The 19,890-nt window shown below is 37.7% G+C and overlaps 1 protein-coding gene across 1 annotated transcript; it reads left to right on the top strand.

Annotated features, from left to right (window-relative positions):
- The first annotated feature begins 4,162 nt into the window (after positions 1-4,162).
- LOC116251302 (thioredoxin O, mitochondrial) lies at positions 4,163-8,537 on the top strand. Its single transcript, XM_031625479.2, has 6 exons — positions 4,163-4,507; positions 4,695-4,760; positions 4,873-4,923; positions 5,080-5,159; positions 7,169-7,213; positions 8,233-8,537. The coding sequence occupies exons 1-6, from the start codon at positions 4,270-4,272 to the stop codon at positions 8,332-8,334; spliced, it is 582 nt and encodes a 193-aa protein (XP_031481339.1). The 5' UTR covers positions 4,163-4,269; the 3' UTR covers positions 8,335-8,537.
- Positions 8,538-19,890: the final 11,353 nt, after the last annotated feature.

The raw sequence follows: 19,890 nt of genomic DNA, 5'->3' as shown, positions 1-19,890 counted from the left end.
TGCTGTGAATGTGGGTTTATCTTGTATGGATAATATATTGGCCCATATTCATTGGTTGTACTTTCAATAGGAAATGATGCTGGGAGATAGACTCCTGCCTTTATTATTGAAAAAAATTCTTTGGGTTATACTTGGTATCTTGAAATTTTAAAAAGTATATTATTGTTCTATTAAGATATTGGCCTATAGGAGGTTGGATCGGTTTCGTGTAAGATTTATAGAATTCGTCTTCCAAAAAGATTCTCCTTCGGTTAACCACCAGGAGTATTTTATTCTCTTCAAATGTCTCCTAGCTTTGTTTCCCTGTATTCTAAATCATTTTCATAAATCTAATCATATAACAAAATGCAGACATGAAAAATACAAAAATAAATTTGATATCTAAATTGAATTTCACGAGTTAAATGAAGAAATTTAACCCAAGCGCCCGTTAAAACAGTCTTTTTCAAGCTCCAAACAACTCCAATGTAAAGTATTAAGTACAACACTCAGCATCCATTAATGGCTACCTTCTTTGCTTTTGGTAACATTTCATTTATGTGAAGTAGATTTGGTCGCCGGTCAGGATTCGATACAGCCGAGATGACCCCATGAGCACGTATCCTTTGTACCTTGCCTTGGTATTCAGGTCATGTGGGTTGATTCATTTTTACCATAATACGCTTTTTAGGTGAGCGAGAGGATTACGATCCACTGTTCGGAACAGAGTCGGACGACGTCCGATTTTCTGTGCTTATAGAGTTTTAGGTTGCGTCGATTTTAACAATCGCAGTGGTTCATCCTTCAGCTTAAAACTTAACTTGAATTGTATCCAATGATAATATGCTTCTTGATCTGCTTATTTGTCATTTTAACTATAGATATTCATTTGAATAAAAATGGTTGAAAACAAATATAAAAAATATGCACTAATCAATACAGTCACCAGGGTGTGGCAGAAAAGAAAACGCGACGTGGGTGCAGGTGCAACCCAGATTCGCTCTCAAACCGCACCACGTTTATTTCAGTTCATTTTTTGGGTTTTTATAACAAATATTCTAACCACACCGCCACACTTAAATTTTTTGAGATGTACCACACCGGCACCCGCACACCCGCACCAACACCCCATCTTGGTGACATAGCTAATGAAAATATCCATCATATTTTTTTTCTATTTTAATCATCGATCATGCCACAGTCTTTTTTAAATAGTTGGGTGCACCAGTCAATTTTCATATATATATATATATATATACTAAGAACCGTATACATGACCACTCACGTACAAACTACCTGGGAACACCTAGAACGTACAGCTGTCAGTATTTTACAAATTGGACGGACGCCCGATCTGCCTGACCACGTCCCACTGCTTTTTCTGACCCAAATCCAGATCCATGTCAGTTTAAATGCCAAACGACAAAGACGAGTGCATAGAAAAGGCATTTGGATTTGGATCTATCACGAAGTCCCCTATCCAGATCACGAACCAGATCTAGTTATGCATGGGCAATAACAAAGACCTGGGAACTCTTTTCAGTTCTGGATCCAACATATCCGGATTTCTTTTCCAATATGGGTCTTCTATTTTATCAAGCATGTACAATCCGTAGCTTCAGATAAAGATCTTTTCCCTTCAAGAAGTCACTTGATGTGCAAAATATTGACACTTGATGGTCCTTGTTGTATGGATCTTGAGTAGATTCTCTTTATTAAATTAATGAATGAACATTACTGATTAATAAAGCCAATGCTATACCATTTCATTTGGAAGTTTGCCTAAATATCCAGCTACAAAACTTGTCCATTAATGCATCTAATGGTCTACCTACTTGGTTAGGCCTTACTGTCATAACCCAAACATGGGTTGGTATATATATATATAAAATATATATATATAATAGACAGATAAGTGACAATCTCAACCCTTGATTTTTTTAGATCGGTGGTTGAAATAAAAACAAAAAAAAAAGTGAACTAATATTAAATGACAAAAATGTTTATCAGTTTTTTGTCTTTGTTTTTATCCCAATTGTCAATAATGTTGTTTTGTATCTGTCTAGTATCTAAGTGTTTACTACCTGTCAGTTTATAGACATACACATACACATTATTTTTTATATGAGTCATAAATTCAGAGATTTATGATTGTTCTTGGTGGAGAGGTATCATTTTAACTTTTGAGGAAACTAAAAATTTAGACTACCAACAATTCTTTGTCAATTATTTTTCTCCAGTTGTCTCAATTAGTGCTCCTCATTCATCTTAAAAGTAGTAAGATTTATTTCAATCTTGCATCTATATGAATCTCTCTTATCATCAACTCATTTCTGCCCATACCCAATTATAGGCACATTGGCATGTACTAAAAAGTAGAGACAGCAGCTCCAACCTTATTAGAGAAATTTTCCCCTCACTTATGAATTATGATCAACAACAGTTTTCTCTCTCTCTCTCTCTCTCTCTCTCTCTCTCTCTCTCTCTCTCTCTCTCTAGCATCCCCAATGGAAAATAATATATTCTCAGCACTGTTTAACAAAGTTGATATTTTCCGAACCACAGTGGTGCTATGACAAAATAAAATTTTACTGCTAATATTCCCAAAATTTTTATTTTGGCACCCGATAAAATTTTGAAAAATCTTAATTGGCCTATGAGGCATTTGGTTCTAGACCATTAGACCTCAAAAAAAAAAAAAAAAATCTTGACTTCGCCCTTGCCTCAATTGATCCAATTGATATAATCTAGTAGATATTCATCTAACCCCAACTTGTCGAGATGAGAAAGCAGGGGCGGAGTTAGAATTTTTTTTTAAAAACAAAACAAATTAGACCCGTTAAGAGGCACCAAATAAGAATCACTAAATAATTGAGGGGCACTAGTGTATGAATGAGCAAAATACTTCGGGCAAACTAATATGTAAATATATATATTTTGTGAGATTGTGCGGGCAGTTGCCCGCACATACTCACATCTGGCTTTGCCTTTGGAGAGACAAATTATGCGTATATTTTTAAAAAAAAGCTAATAAAAGGGTAAGGAGATCTACATCCACTGTTGATTAGACTAATTCAAATACCAATCCAATGATTAATTCATATTCTTTATACTTATAGAATATACTTGATTAGCTGAGTGGATGGATATTTTTGTTTTTTTTTTTTTTTCTAATCTGATAGTGAATCTGATTAGACTAGAGCAGGTGCATCTCTATATCAAAACCACCCATGAGACAATGGGGATTGGATATATTTTGTCTTTGGATTATTTTTTTTTGATATTTTCAATCTTTGGATTTTGTTGGCTGTTGGATACAGCATGGAGTCACATGGATGGAAAGATTCAGTCAAGGCAACCCATACTTTCTGGAGGCCCAAGAATCAATATAATTGTGACATGTTCTTGGCATGGGGATGGCAGGTGGCATTTGTGATCAGGCAATATCAGTTTTTTTGGATCTATAGATCTGATAAAAATTTCACTGTTGGGCAGTTTGAAAATTTAATTTAGCTCAGATAGAAATTTTGAAACTTATAGATGTTGTTCCTCCTTTCTCTTGGTGAGAGGCGAAAACCACTCCCCTTCTCGGGATCTTAGTGGACATATGACACACCCTTTAACTCGATATTGTGCATGTTATCGTTTATAATTCAGAAGAATAGCATTCACGAGAATCGAACTGTTGACTGGACTCTCATTGGCTCGCTAGCCTGATCAGCGATACTATGCCTGATTCAAGTTGGTCATGAATCTACCTGCCTCAATATTTGTGAATTCATAGAATATCCACATAATATTCTTCATGTCAAACAGCCAAGTCTCCTTGCCAAGGGTGGTGATCTAATAATTTGGAGCTTGATCTCAGCATATATTGATGTTATCAAATTTTTAGTCCCATATGAGATCAGATCGATTATTTGGATCTCCAACCGAACCTAGGAATGTCTTCTCTTGACATTCGGATTCAGATCTAATTTTGATCCGGATTCAGATTAAACCTTCTTTTTAAATCAATTTCAGATCCGATTAGCATAATATCAGATCCAACATTTGTATTTAATCAGGTTCGATCTCGACCTTCGTGTCAAATCGGATCGGTATAATGTTCACGTGAGGGTCCGACCCGTTTGCATCGAGCTCTGAGCCGAGTTATCGTAAGCGACGACGTCAGGAAGGCGATGGCCCTCGAGCTCGCAGCCCGCCATTTGCGAGGGAAACCGGAGGGAGGAGGAAAACGGTGCGAAAAAATTTATCGGGCTCGAGTTGTCGTCCCGACCGCCGGAGAAAATGATGAAGAGGTGTGTGTCCCGCGGCCTTCAACTCCGATGCCTCTCTCTCCGCAGATTCGTCCGGTCAGGCTCCGCCCTTGCCGACGACCAACCTCTCCTCCGCTCACTCGCCTCCGCAGCCAAGCCCAGCGTCCCCGGTGCTGTTGAGCCGACATCCATCTTCGCTTCTTCCCCGCCGCGCTCCGTCCCCTTCGCCCTCTCCACGCTGGGCTCTCGGACCTATTCTAGTGGTTCAAGTAAGCCCCTTATTTCTTCTTTTTTTTCTGCTCTTTCTCATTCCTTGTCTTCCCTGTGACTATGGTCCGAGGTCGCGGTGTTTGGCCTTCTGCTGCCATTTGCGTTTGGTAATTTCGCCTTTACATTAGAGAGCCAATCTGCAACGCATGGAATCTTACTGTATAACCAAGAAGTGTCGATTTTCAGGTCCTTCAAATATTCAGTTAATTAGCTCGGAAGATGAATTCAACCAGTCCCTCAAGAAGGTTCAAGGTACCATCCTATAAGTTTGTCTCCTTTGGCGTTCTACAAGAGCGCGTGGGACAAGGGCATTGGTCTATAATCACTTATGCTGTTTTTTCGTGAGTTGTTTGATTCGTCTTAGATAATGGATCGGCTGCGATTTTCTACTTTACTGCCGTCTGGTGTGGGCCTTGTAAGTGGACAGCTTCCCCCTTCTATCTCTGTCTGTCTCTATCTTCTTTTGGCTCTATACATTTTTGACCCTCTGTATGGTTCCACTAGCTCTCTCTCACCATAGATGTTGGCGGAAGCCACTCTTATATGACATTCAACTTTGTTTCATTTTCAGGCAAATTCATAGCTCCAATCATCGAAGAGCAGAGTAAGAAGTATCCGCACGTGACCACTTACAAAATTGACGTAGATCAGGTAAGGTCATCATCCTCCATCTTGTGGCTTCAAATTGATTAGTGCCTGCAAGTAGTTTTTGATCAAATAGAAGGGAATCCGTGGTCACAGTTATAAAGTGCTGTTTGATTATTTTATGATTTGCTTTGTGTCTTCGGGATTGAATTATTTTCATATCTCGATTTTGGAACATCTCGATCGATGCAGATTTTCACCATTGTTTAAAGCCCACTACTTTAAAGCGAATTATACATCAATCATATTCGTCTTGCTTTCCTCATTTTTGTACCCAGCAGAGAACCAATGTGGCTTGGCCTGCAATGTCAGTTGGGGAGCTAAGTGATTCATGTGCCATAGACTTCATTAGACTGATAAACATTAAACCTTTCTACAAATTTGAAGTTTGAGCCAACTGTTGGACTAGCTTGTGACAGAGATAGCATAGCTTGCTCACTTAGTTTTTCCATTTGAGCTAAAAAGTAGGTCCTGCTAATAAGCAGTTCTAGATAGTTGTCCAAATCCGTAGCAACATGGTATTCTGTCTTCATCTTGAGTAGTGTATACAATTATTGGAAGTGCATATAAGTTGTGACCTTTGCTGCTTCTATAGTCTTATCCACCTCCTCTTGCTTTAATCGTCATCTATAAAACATAAATGAAGTCTGTTATATGGTGATTGTCACGGCTTTTAGCAATTTTTTCTCTTCACAACTCCAATGAAGAAAGTCTGGGACATCTACTTGGTGCTGAGAAAGCATAAATCAAAATTCATCAGTCATGGAGGCTTAGCATCTACCTGTTAACACAGTAATGGAGTAGTCTTTCTGTCTAAAGATGTTACTCATTGTACTATTCTTTTCCACTTGCATTCTTCTATGGTGACAATTTCCTTAGTAATGATGGCAATCTTATTCGAGCTTAAATTTGACCTAGGTGATCTATTAGTTCCCTCTGTGACTTAAAATTTCTCTTAATAAGTTAGGCTCCGAGTTTTGCTTGAATTTTGATACACCAATTTAATATTGTTGGTAGATTGAATACGTGAACCAACATTAGTGCATCATGATTTTGTGAGAGAATCAGTTTAACTTGTTTAATTGTTATTATTATTCTCAATTTTCTTTTTCATCTACCAAAAAATTATATATATATATATATATATATATATATATATATATATATATATTTCAAGTTTTCTCCCAGAAATAATCTATTTGAGGAAAATCGGTAGGTACTTTCTTTTCCAAAATGTTCCATGATGTTGTCGTTTCAAACAGACCATGAAGGTAACATTAAACCGTATTTGTGTAAAATAGACCTTTGCAAAAGAAGTTGTTTTTACCCACCTATATACACACACACATATATACATGGTAGTTTGAATGTTTGAATTGAACAAATATGAAGATTATGTTGGCTGATTATGGACCATCTGATCAATTTGATTAGTGGTTCTTAAGCTGCTACTTATGAAATTACTTGTTCTTGTTCAAAGTATAAGTGTCATTCGTCTTTGCACTTGGTTCCTTCTATACCGTCAATCAAGTTGGATGGTGACTCATGATCAATGTCCATATTGTATTTACTGTACATATGTCAACATCCATGCATCTAAGTTTTCTTCAAATTTTATGTTGCATACTTGCATTTGTTGCTTTTGCATCCGCATAGCCTCCACCCACGTCCATGGCATATATAACTACATATTGCAGTGATCTGATATGCTTTATTATTTTCAGATTTGAGGTTTATAGAATGTAGTGAACTAGTTGCTGATGTAGCTACCCTTTGTCAGACACAAGTTTATCTCTCTTGATCCTTTCTCTAATTTCTTCTTGGCATTGAAGTCGTGAATATTGAAACATCATAGTTTCCCACTAATTGCATGACAATCATAAGAAGAAGAGTGAATAAACATGCTTTCTCCTCTAAATGTTGTTCTGGGTTGAAGATGAATGGATATTTCTCAGTTGTTTCAATGGACATGGTTGTCAACAGCTTTAAGTTAATCACTTTTGGTTCTATTGCAGGAGGGACTTGCAAAAAAATTGAGTGAGTTAAGGATCTTCTCTGTGGTATGTGCCTATGAAGTTTATTTTTAATGCAGTTTGTTACTGTGTTGCTAGCTTCGATGAACATGTCTGGATTATTGGCCTCTTGATGATAATTTTGTATTGCATATTGATATTATGTTTGTATCTTTCTGCGACAAGTCATTCACATGAATTATTGCTCTCTTTATAGGGATACCATCCTATTAAAAATGAAAGGCTTTGTAGGAAGGTTGTTAGGACTTCTCTTCATGTAAACTTTCTCTCCACTGGCTGGCACGATTGCCTCTCTCTCTGTTTTTGACATCCTTTTCTTTCGTACTTTCCTTTTTCCTACTCCTTTTGTACCCAAAAATCTCCACTTTTTTAAAAATTGAAGTGATTGCTGGACATGCAATAATGCTGATTCCTTTGATGTGTGAAGCGTCTTCAGAACTAGCTGTTTGTTTGCATGTGTGGGTCTGTATGCGTGTGTATATGAAAAAGAGAGAGAGAGAGAGGCGTTGGTATGGGAAGGAGTGCACTAACTCAAAGAAGGGTACATTGTGAAAATGGATAATGCTTCCACAAACTATTCCAGACCTGAAGGAGAGATGAGTAGAGTACAGGCTTGAAAAGGTGCTTGGCCCTTAAAGCCGTGCTTGGTAGCCTCTGATTTAAGATCCGAGGTTGATCTGAGATCTATGTCGGGATATCCACTGTTTAAACAAACAGTGGATTTCATATTCCTGGTTTTCAAATCCAGTTACATTGGAAGACTGTTGACCTACGATCACCTCAGATCTTCAAACATGGCCTGAAAGTTATTGAAACTCGGTGCATCAGTATCCTAATGGAGTGAATGGCACATTAATTATCCTTTTATTCACTTTGTTCAATTTCAAAATATCTGACACCAATGCACCAGCATTGCTATGAGAAATCTTTTAACTAGAATTAGGGATACCAACTCTTCTGTTATCATGGTTTCTTAGCTTTAATGTAGTATAATAAAAGTGGAAAACACATTTGTGCTGATGTTTTTCAACATGAAATTTTTGCAGCCAACTCTCCATTTCTTTCAAAACGGTAAGAAGGTCAATGAGGTCATTGGTGCTGATGTTGCTCGTTTGAAGGAAACCATGGAGAATTTATACAGGCAGTAGATTACGCTTGGCACAGGTTTTTGTAGCCGAGAACTGTAATACAGAGAGAATCTTTGTCGTTTTCTATTATGATTTAGTTTAGTTTCTACTTGCTCGTTTAAGAGGAAAACTGTTGCTCATTTCTCAATCTGTGCTTGTCATGTAATTCCTCCAATCTATTTCCAAGTTTGTTACTTTGTGGTTGAAAAGCATGGACCGATCCATATTTGCTGTTCTTTATCTAGTTTTCTGGTGTTTTGGGGGAAGAAACTGCACACGTTTGTATCAGGAAAAGTTAATATTACGATAATAGGTTAGCTTCAAATTTCTGTTGATAAGAATCGTAAAATTTTCCCCTGCTTCGAGCGTCCTTTTCCTGTTTATCTTCGTAAAGTAATAGCTAGTTGACTGAAAATGTCCGCTTCGGAGGTTTTTTAATTTTTAACTGCTGGAGAAAATTTGTTCCGTCTTTTGATAAATTTCTTTTTTGGTGAGAATTTGTTTCTGCACTCAAATGCCCCTTAGTTCAACTCGGTGATAGAGCCACATATAAGGTTACGACTGAGCAGCTGCTCGTCTTGAACCTAAAATTTCTCGGTTCCGGTTCATGGTGCACGAACGCCCATTTAGAACCTAAACATGATCTGCTTTGTGCCCGTGGTCCTTTACCGAAACTTCGAAATGCAAGGGGAGGAAGGCCCTATTTAACGACTATCCTGCAACTCTTTTCATTTGTTGATGCCAGTCACTGGTACTCACCACAGTCTTATGTGTCTGTCTGTGGTGATAAGGTGCCTCACTAGAACTGACAAATACCATGGTTGATAGAGTTGCACTAACTTGATTGGAGGTATGAAGATACCTTGAAGATGTTGAACCGCCACCCCTAGGGTGGGGGGTTGCTTCGAGACTTTAGCGGGGAGCAGCACAATTAAAGTATTGTGCATCTACTGTTTGTAGTTCGGAAAAATAGCGTCTATGAGAATCAAACTGACAACCAGACTTTCCTTGGCCCGCCAGTCTAAACAGTTATGTTACGCCCCTTGGAGGTGCACTAGTTTGATTGTAATTATCCTTCCATGTGTATGATTGTGTTCATAAAACTGAAACAAAGGGGAGAAATCCCATCCCAACGATGGGCATCGGCGCTAGAGTTTGGATGTCTTGGGGGGGAATTGCTAAGAAAGATGTTGAGCTTCCAGGGAAGTTAAACTCTTTCCCACCAACTAAATGAGAAAAATTTTGAGATGGTGGCGTCCAACCGAAGATGTTCTCAACAAACATTTAGAAGTCCAGGATTGCTAATGTGGATAACTGTAAGCTTCCTTCTTACCTCCATGTGGACGTTTCACCGATACTTAGGTTCTTGATGCAAACAAGTGCTTATAAGCTAGATGATACAACATTCACAATTTGCTGAAATGATCTCTTCTATCTTTCAGAGGTCTCTTAATCAAACGAGTATTATGGCTCACCGCTTAAAAATTTGTCATAGAGAGAGAGGGGGAGATTCAAAAGTCCTGATTTTCGTTTAGGGTGTTCAAGTTGAAGAACAACAAGACACCGACTGGTATGGCACTGGATAAATCCTTATATATGTAAAAGACTATGTATTATCCTCTAGATTTCAAAACTCCAAGTTGCTTCAGCCAAATTTAATACAGATGTGATCAACGCGGTTTTATTTTATGAAAATCAACATTTAAACTGTTAAAATCTAGTGCTCTGCATAATCTTACAACATTCCGAGATTGAACAATTGCAGAAATGTCAAAATTTCATGGCATAGTATATTTTTTACATTACAAAAATACCATGTAAGAAGCTGTTTCGTATCAGACCTACCACGTAGATCACATATGTTTACATTAAATTTGGTTTAAACAGCTTACACTTGGTTTCATCGGATCCTCACTAGTCACTGTTGCTCAACAGCCACGGCTAGGGGCAGTTACCTTCCATTGATTTAAGAGATTGTTTCCATCGTTTTCGTGAAAAAAAAAACAATGAGTCGGCCTTCCAGAAACTCCTAAATCCACTGTCGCATTATGTCATGCTCCTGATTTTACAAACCATGAAACTTACTTTGATGAAGTAAAATATTCTCCTCTAACCTGCAGAGCAGGAACACAAAACAAATTTCATATTGCTCGATGATTTTCTAGACTTTTAGTTCACATTAAAATATTCATTGGGTAACGAGTTTGCGGTGAACAAGCGATCAAATAACTTTAAATGTGAGGTCAATTTAAGATTTGAAATCTGCATTAAATGACGACTCCAAAGCTCAACTAGTTTTTATTTCTTAGATTCCATTTATAGCAGGACAGAAAAAGTTGATCCACTGTCTCTTTTATGCAACTCTCTTTGGGATTGGTTCAATGGATGACTTGGACTGGTGGAGAGCGAACTCAGATCAGGTCACTTCTAATGTGAGGGCAGTTGTACTTATAATTGTGTGTGTACTGATGAAAGTACATGGACAACCAGACTAAGAAAACTCTTTTAGCAGCAGGCTGGATGCTTCGATTTATGAACGTTCCTTTGGTCAATGGATTCGGGGTATGAACCAAGTTGAAGGTATACTTTTCTTATTATATAACCCAGCAAAGCCTTGGACCCAGAGTACGAGATTTCGGCCTTTTGTAGATAGTAAGGTTTAAGGGATTGACTTATGAATTGTACTAAAATAGAGGCTTGAAATCAAGTCCCAACCTTGCTAATTTGCATCTGGACTTTTCAATAGTTTTGCTCATGTTGGTCAGGTCTCTTCACTGTGCGAGTCTAGTAAGTGGTTTCTATTTTGGATTCCCAAGACGTCAACTCTTTATGCTGCAAAAAGAGAGCCACCATTGCACAAGTTTAAGCACTGTGAGGGCGACACCCTAGGCACCAAAAGCAATGGAATAAGGAGTTGGGAAAAAACTTCGACCTTTAGTTAGATGGTGTGTCTCTCCGACTCGGCCGAAGAGATGTGTCCCTCAAAAGCTTTCATTTGAAAAAAATAATAACAAAAGGTTTGAAGAAGTTAGTACCCATCAAACGTTGAGGTTAGAAACAAAAGGACTGGAAGTTGAGTCTAGATCTAAATCCGATTACATCAGATTGGATCGAGTCGAATCCAATAAAGCTGGACTCAACCATATCCAAAACTTACACACACACACACACACATATATATATATATATATATATATATATATATACACTCTTAGACTCGTACTAAAGTTGGTACTAAACTCGTACTATCGTTTTAAAGAAAGTAGCTATTCGCATCGAACTTCCATCATGCATTCCTTTTACATAATTACTCATCGCAACGCATTCAAGAGCTTGACGCAGACGCTACTAGAGCAGGCTAACTTTTTGTTATCATTTCTTCCCTTGATTCAGAAAGCAACAAATTTCATTCCTATGCTCTCCCACATTTATCAATGTCTCTTTCGGTTACCCAAAATTCAATTTCTTAAAGAATGAAGTTTCATAAGCTGAAAGAAGCATTTTTCTTGTGTTTTAACTATATAAGAAAGTTGGTTCGCAAGTTCTTGACCATATTGGCTATCTCTACGCCAACAAATCAGGTCAGAACCACTTAAGAGTGCAAAGTCTCAACTAAATTTCTTGTATACAAGTTCTTTTTAGCAAATATACATGAAATGTTTCATCTAATCTTTACGTTACATACTGTACCATCTTCCATGTGGTCTTGACGTTGTACCCACCTCTAGCAAACCCAACCAAACCTCAAAGACAGGGACCAAACCCTACAAGCCCGTGTATATATATATATATATATATCCAGCATCCTCAAACCTGCTGATTCTTGAACCTGAAGATCTGGATCCAAACATCAAGTCAAGGACCACATTATGTTTTCAATCATGATGTCCGACAATTTACCGATGCTTAGGCTCCTTGATGAGCAAACAAGCACTTATTGTTGACATTCTACCTTTCAGAGATCTCCTAACTGAATGATATTTTTAAGTTTACCCCTTAAAAATCTCTGTCACTCTCTCTCTCTCTCTCTCTTTGTTTGTGTATGTGCACTGGATAAATTTTATATTCTCACTATTTGTTCAAAGAAAGATAATATTCTCTAACATGGAGAGAGGCAATACAAAACAAATTTTATATTACTCGATAATTTTTATATTTTTAATTCACAATAAAAAATTCATTCGGTTTCAAGCATGTGGCGAACCCATTTTACTCTTAACAATGACTTCAAAGTGTGACCAACTTAAGATTTGGGGTGAGTAGAGAGTTATTCCACTGCCCAAACGAGATCTGAAATATTCTCCCTTTTCTCTTCTCTTTCCTAGTGACCTCAGAGTTTAGAGCTGTGTTGGTACCAGACGGTGAGATCCCCACATACTTCAAGTTGCATATAGAGACCTATCTTCATTTTTATAAGTCAGCTAAAGGATTATCACACTGCCTTCTCTTCTTTTTCCTTGCCATTAGGGTCCAGAACTGCATTGGTACTAGATGTTGAGATCGCCGTATACTTCAGCTTGCACATAGCACCCCTTTTTTTAGTACCAGAGCAAAGGGCCCTGGGATCGAACTGCTGCATCATGCGCCTAGCCTGCTTTTTTGAGCTATGCTACAAATGACGAAATTAAAATTTGAAATCCGCATTAAATAAGAACTCCAAATTCAACTAACTAGTTTTTATTCTCTCTTAGATACTATTTAGCAGGACAGATAAAGTTGATCCATTGCTTTCATGCAAATCCTTTTGAGATTTGCTTTAATGGATGACTACTTAGACAGGTGGAGAACTAACTCAGAGCAAGTCACTTCTAATTTGAGAGCACTTGTACTAAAACTATTTGTGTACTAATTGAAGTACATTGACAACTATATTGAAAGAACTCTCTTCATACACACAGCGTTTCTTTGGTCAATGGAGTGGGCCTTGGCACCAAATTGAAGATACATTATTTTTATTCTACTAGACCCCGAGGCGAAAGGATCGATTTGTGAATTGTATTAAAATAGAAGCTTGTAATTGAGTCCCAATCTCGCCAATTTGCACCTGACCTTTTGTTGCAGAATGTTCTATGAATCTACCTCTATTTTTAGGTCAGGTTCATGGAACACCCACAGAGCGCTTATGCTGCCAAACGACCCCTTAAAAAAGGGCCTTCAATTTTTAAATGAAAGGTATGAAGAGGCTTAGTACACATGAAACCTTATGCCAAGATCAGATCTCATACTAATGAGAACCACATACAGTTTTAGACAAAAAGGATCCGAAGTTGAGTCTAGATCCAAATCCGATTACATCACATTGGATCGAGTCCAATCCAATTAAAGCTGGACTGAACCATATCCAAAATGTTTTACATGTTTACATGCTGCAACCACATGACAGGGCCAGGTTGGTCTACCTTTAAAATTAAAAAAAAATGAAATGCAGTTTTTAAAAATTCTCACATATAAAAGTTTTGAAAATTATGTTTCGATTTCTGTTAAAATTTCGAAACTATAGTTCTGAAAAAATCATGGCTTGCACCCTCCATATATATATATATACAAACTAGTACTACAGTTGTACCACATACTATATTGACATCCAACTTCTATCATGCATTCCTTTCACATAATTACTTGCTTTGGCAACGCAATCAATAACTTGACTTAGACGCTAGATCTGACTTTTAGTTGCGATTTCTTTCCTTCATTCAAAAAGCAATAAATTTCATTCCTAAGCTCTCTCATATTTATCATTGTCTTCTTGGGACATCAAAAAATTCAATCTCTTAAAAAATCAAGTTTCATAAAGGAAGCATTGTTCTTGTGTTTTAAATATATAAGAAAGTTGGTTCGCAAGTTCTTGACCAGATTGATTATCTCCACGCCATCGAATGAGGTCAGAACTACTTAGACTGCAAAGTCTTAACTAAATTGCATGTGTACAAGATTTTTTCAAGCCAAATATACATGAAATGTTTCATCTAATCCTTACGTTACATAGTGTACCATCTTCCATCCGGTCTTTACGTTATACCCACCAAATTACCAAACCCAACCAAACCCCATAGATCCAGCATCCTCAAACCTGCTGATTCTTGAACCTCAAGAACATGATCCCAAACAGGAATTTGACAGATTCATATCCAAGTCAAGATCCAAAATTATGTTTTCAATCATGATATCCGACAACATAATAGATCTCCAAATCAAACAAGGCCCCAGGATTCCCCAAGGGGGTTGTTTATTTCCTAAGATCCAAGATGATCTGAGGATAACAGATCCGAGGATTTGAGATCCGACCCCCCTCCCCCAGCGGACCTTATTTTTATAAAGTGATGAAATCTGACATGTTTACTTTTTTGGGGTCAATCGCAAAAGGGGTTTCAAATGAGGTCCGAGACTATCAAACACACCCTTGTTCGGTTTGGGCAGTGACAGATACGTTACGTGGATCTGATCGACAAGAAACTTTTTTGGGGTCTATTGGGATTTCAAGTCAGGTCCGAGACTATCAAACACACCCTCGTTCGATTTGGGCGGTGACAGATACGTTACGTGGATCTGATCGACAAGAAACTTTTTTGGGGTCTATTGGGATTTCAAGTCAGGTCCGAGACTATCAAACACACCCTCGTTCGATTTGGGTGGTGATAGATACGTTACGTGGATCTGATCGACAAGAAACTTTTTTGGGGTCTATTGGGATTTCAAGTCAGGTCCGAGACTATCAAACACACCCTCGTTCGATTTGGGCAGTGACAGATACGTTACGCGGTGGATCTGATCGACAAGAACCACATGAACCGGCAAGAAAAGCATATAAAAGTGGTGTAGTGAGACCATGGAAAAGTTAGGTGGGGGAAGCAGGCTTTGGTGCAAAAGCAAATTCTTCTCAAAGCATTTAAGGTAGTTGTAGACTTTGCTTTTAAGGTGGGTTGCAGTTGGCTGCCTAGTAGCTATCCAATGAGAAAAATGGCCACTCCTCTTCCACCACTACATGTTTGAAAGAAAAGAAAAGAAAGGAAAAAAAGAACTTGACCGGCATCACCTAAAGAGTCGCGGACCGGAATTTTGAGCTGAAGGGCACCGATGAAAATACGATCAGACCTCACGGGGCGCCATTATATATAAATGAGCAAATCTTTTAAGTTACTAATATAAAGATATAAAGTTCCCGTGGGGCTAGTGCGGGCAACTACCCCGACCTGTCCATATGTGACTCCGCCGCTGTACCCAAGAGACAAAAGTGGGTCCAATGGAGCACTGGGATAGATGGAATCTCAATCTAGGACCCTACCTAATATATATCCAAAACCTCCTGTTTTTTTTTTCCTTTTTCACAAGCTGGCCTCTAATATAGAGATCACATGGATGATATGCATAATTTACCAGACAATAAGCCACAATATCTCCTCCCACAAATACAATGTTTTTTAGAATATAATGTTTTAGATGTACATAGATAAGATATTGTTTAATCTTTTTCTTATTTTTCTTTTACATTTTATAGTTTTTTTTTAATGTACATAGCTAAGATGTTGTTTAATCTCTTTCTAATTATTCTTTTGCAGTCTATAGTTTTCCATATAAAAAAGCTTATTTCCAGCAATATTTTTGTTGTTGGATGCATGTGCATGTGAGCAGATACAACAAAACTAGACACTGACAACTTCATGTTGTGTGGAGTCATGCAATTGAGACTCTCTCTTCTCATTGAGTACTTATGAATATAAAAATACTCAATCATAAGAACAAGTTGTCTCAAAAGCAATTTGTTTGACGATTCCTTGATGTTTCTTAATTTGATTTAAAATTAGATCTAGATTCAAATATAGAACAATAAAATAACTATTTAAATTTCTACTTGTAACCAAATTTAGATATCAATAAAAATTGAACGTTTATTGCGTTGAGTATAGTATTTGAACCCCAAAAACACAATCTCTAAGCCTTAAACCCTAACATTTAGTTTATGAGAATCGTTGACATTAAATTGCAGGGTCCAATATTTATGGTTTAGTGTTTTAACTATGAGCTATCAGTGATGCAAAAGATTAAAGAAAATTCAAAACTACTGTAATATTAAGTTCTGATAATCTGATTTTCTCAATGAAAGAAACAACCAAAGAAAAATGATGAAAGAGTTTAAATCCTATCTCCCAAGTGCCTTCTTTATTACTTTAATTTTCAAAAGATCTAAATAATTACTTCTGATTCCCACGATTCTTTGTTCTAGTTTGAATAATTTATGTCTTTTCATACGATTAATTGTAACGAAAATGACCAGAAAATAACGGAAAGGACGAACACACTTAAATCTTTATTTTATTTTTTTTGTATTGAAAAAATACAGGGGGATGGTCTGATCTTAAATCCATTGTTTCGGAATTATAAGGATGTTAAGATCGGATCCTTCCCCTCTGATCTTAAGGATGTTCAACGGATCAGGTTCAGATCAGATATATCTTTAATCATATCTGTTTTTTCGAATATTCACATATTCATATTCAAATTCGAATTGAATAAAAAAAAGTCATATCCGAAATCCAACTTTACAATCTGAATCTGATTTTTATTTAGACGTTTTTCAAAATTCAGTAGCATTAGATACAAGATATTTGTCTAAACATGAATCCGATCTGAATCCAATCAAATATTTATGTATATCCGCATTCAAATCCAAATCCGATCAAATGGTATTTATTAATAAATCTGATCTGATTTCTTAATAGATATTTTTTTTTTTTCATATCTGATTTTTTTGAATCAGATCAATTAGATATTCGATTCAAATCGAATATATTGACATCTCTAATCTTAAAACACTATTTTTTTATTAAATGAACCATGTATTTTATTATGAGTCTTTTGCCACGTCAGCCCTAAACAGTCGTTTGAACACAGAAGGAGGACTTAGCCACCAATTTGAAGTAAAGGATCAAGAGTGGACCGTTTGAAGGTGTTGACGTAAGGGTTAGGTAAATTTTGTGGGGAATTTGAGGGTGGTGGTTGAGGGAAGGGTGCATGAGTCAAATCCTTCCCACCCATTCATCCAATATTACTCATTTTAATTGGTTTATTAAATTATTTAATTGGTTTATTAAATTAAACCACAAATCAGGGTTTGACTGGAAAAAAAGAGGTCAACTTTCATGTGTATAGACAAAAAGTCTCTCTGGGGCCGACTTGTCGCATGCAATCGTAAGCTAGTCTTAACCTGACTGTTTGAAACCTAGGCCCGAGGTTCAGCCTGGCTAGGTGCCTAATTTTGGAGTGAGTTTATGTACCCATGGTCAGGCCCGTGTTGGGGCAGTACCAAGTATATGTCATGTACTGACCTGATGTTCACTCCTATTTATACCTTTGATTAGGGGTGAACACGAGCCGAGTCGAGCCTGAGGTCAATCAGTTCAAGCTTGGTTCAACTAATGAAACCTCGACCTTGACTCGGCTCGAGTTTAAGAATAGCTCGACGGAAGCATCTCGAGCTCGACTCGATTAAGGCTTGATAAACTCGTTTCAATAGAATTGACATTCAGTGTTGAGTTCGAGTTCGACAAAACTCGTAAACTCGTTTGAATATATTGACTTGATTAATGGTCGACAAATTCGATTAAGGCTCGAGCTCGACTGGGCAGTTACGTGTTGAGCTCGAACTCAACTTGATTACTTGAACGAGTCGACTCATGAACTCGAGTTCGACTCCTTAAGCAAATGACTCGACTTGAACTCATTCATTAAAAAAGTTTTAACGAGTTGAACTCAGTAACTCATATCGTAGATAAAAAATGAGGCCGACTCCTGTATTCACCTAAAAGAGGGTGTGAAAGTCCATGCTGGGCGGGTTTTTAGGCTTTGCCTCTTATGGCTGAATATATAAACTTCTTTGATAAAAGATTGTCAAATTTGGATGAACATGTGTTATAAAAGTTTATATACCATGATGTTCGTGGCTGCAGTTGAGACCCCTGGACGATAAGTTGGCAGTAAAAATAAATTTTAGAGCTCAAGACCACCCATTTAAAATTAAGGCAAAAGGTCATTTCTGAGAGGATGTTTTTTTTTTTGAAAATTAAATTTTGAAGAAGACAACGGCCTGCAAAAGAAAAATTTATTGTAACTTGTCTCGCAAGTAATAAATTCTGAAAGAAAAAAGAAAAAGAGAAAATTCCACAATCGTACTTCGCCGATCAAAACTGACCAAATCTTTTTAATTCACTCACGAGCAGCTGCGGACCTCAACGTTGACGCCTGCTCTTCCGCCTCTGAAAAGTGAAAATTCCTTCTTTTAAGTTAAAAAACGAAAAGTGAGAAAGACGATTAGGTCATCGGAACTCGTCCGACTAGGAAATGACTCTTCTGCCCTCGCCCCATGCAGTACATCGGTACTGCAGTACGAGCACAAAGGGGCTCGACTGTCATTATCGATGATCGGTGAGGGTGGACTCGTCAGTCGTCCCACTCCAACTCCCGCCGTGACCGGGACGGCGGGGAACGCGGCTGTCCGGCCCTCACCGTCCCCGTTAACGCGGGCAGCCGTAGATCTCGGAGTATAGACGGTCGGGATCTAGTGGGTCGCAGGACATCGCCGTCGCTCCGGCGGGAGACCTCAGCCAAGTTGCACCCCCAACATAAATGGGCTCGATCGGTCGCCTTCTCTTTTCTTCGCTTTCCCACAAAGTCTCCTTCAAAAGAGGTGGGAAGTCTGTCTAACTTCCTTAAATGATAAAATATATTGATTAAGACGAACGAAAGCCGCCGTTTTACTGTAAAGCCCTCTTCTTCGGTAATTGTTGTCAATTCAATGCTAAAATTGGCTCATCGATTAATAAAATGTCGAAAGAAGGGAGTCGTGTTTGCTTTCGTAGTGACTATTTGTCTCTTTGTTGAGACCAAAATAATTGAGGGCAACGCCTCATCAATATAAAGTATAAATAGATTCATGAAACAATAACAAAAATTATTTTTGTGATGTTAAGTTAAAAAGGGGCGTGTTTGAATGCAAGAACAGATTTTCCACGGTAAAGACTTGTTAAAGAGAAATGCATGGACTGCATATGCGTGAACGGATTTACTTGTGACAAGAATTTATTTAAGGAGCTTACGCTGCCACGCTTTTCATCTTTGAGAAATCTTTGCAGCATTCAAACGTGCAGCAATTTCCACAGGATGAAGATTGCAACCACCGTTCCCTTGATATGAACAAAGTCAGAAACTTCAAACGCATCTGCCGTTCAAAATCAAAAGACTGCCTGCTTGGAATCGTATCATATCAAACACGTTAACGACCAGGAATTCAACATCTGATCCATGTTTGCATAGACATGGCTGTAAAATAGGAAAAAATTAACAACATCATTTCATGATATTATTAGTAAGCTTAATTGTTTTATAAAAAAAGTTGTTAAAAAGGAAAAGGGTAGACCAACATGCGCTTGAAAGAAAGAAGAACATGAAGGTCAAAACAACCAAGAAGGACAAAGGGGAAAAGAAAAAGGGAAGCAGAAAAGCTCACTGTAAATTTTGGTGAGACCATCGGTCCCACCAAACACAAGGACGAAAAAGAAATAATGAGAGTTGGGTGGGGGAGGA

Source organism: Nymphaea colorata, chromosome 1 (genome assembly GCF_008831285.2).
Source record: "Nymphaea colorata isolate Beijing-Zhang1983 chromosome 1, ASM883128v2, whole genome shotgun sequence".
Lineage (NCBI taxonomy): Eukaryota > Viridiplantae > Streptophyta > Magnoliopsida > Nymphaeales > Nymphaeaceae > Nymphaea > Nymphaea colorata.
Note: the sequence above shows the minus strand (reverse complement) of the source record. Positions and strands in the feature narration are given on the sequence as shown.

Excerpts from the sequence above, each read along its gene's own strand:
- LOC116251302 (XM_031625479.2), top strand. The coding sequence starts at position 4,270 with ATGATGAAGAGGTGTGTGTCCCGCGGCCTTCAACTCCGATGCCTCTCT. Across the intron at positions 4,761-4,872 it reads GTCCCTCAAGAAGGTTCAAG|ATAATGGATCGGCTGCGATT; the intron begins GTACCATCCTAT and ends GATTCGTCTTAG. Across the intron at positions 4,924-5,079 it reads TGCCGTCTGGTGTGGGCCTT|GCAAATTCATAGCTCCAATC; the intron begins GTAAGTGGACAG and ends TTTCATTTTCAG.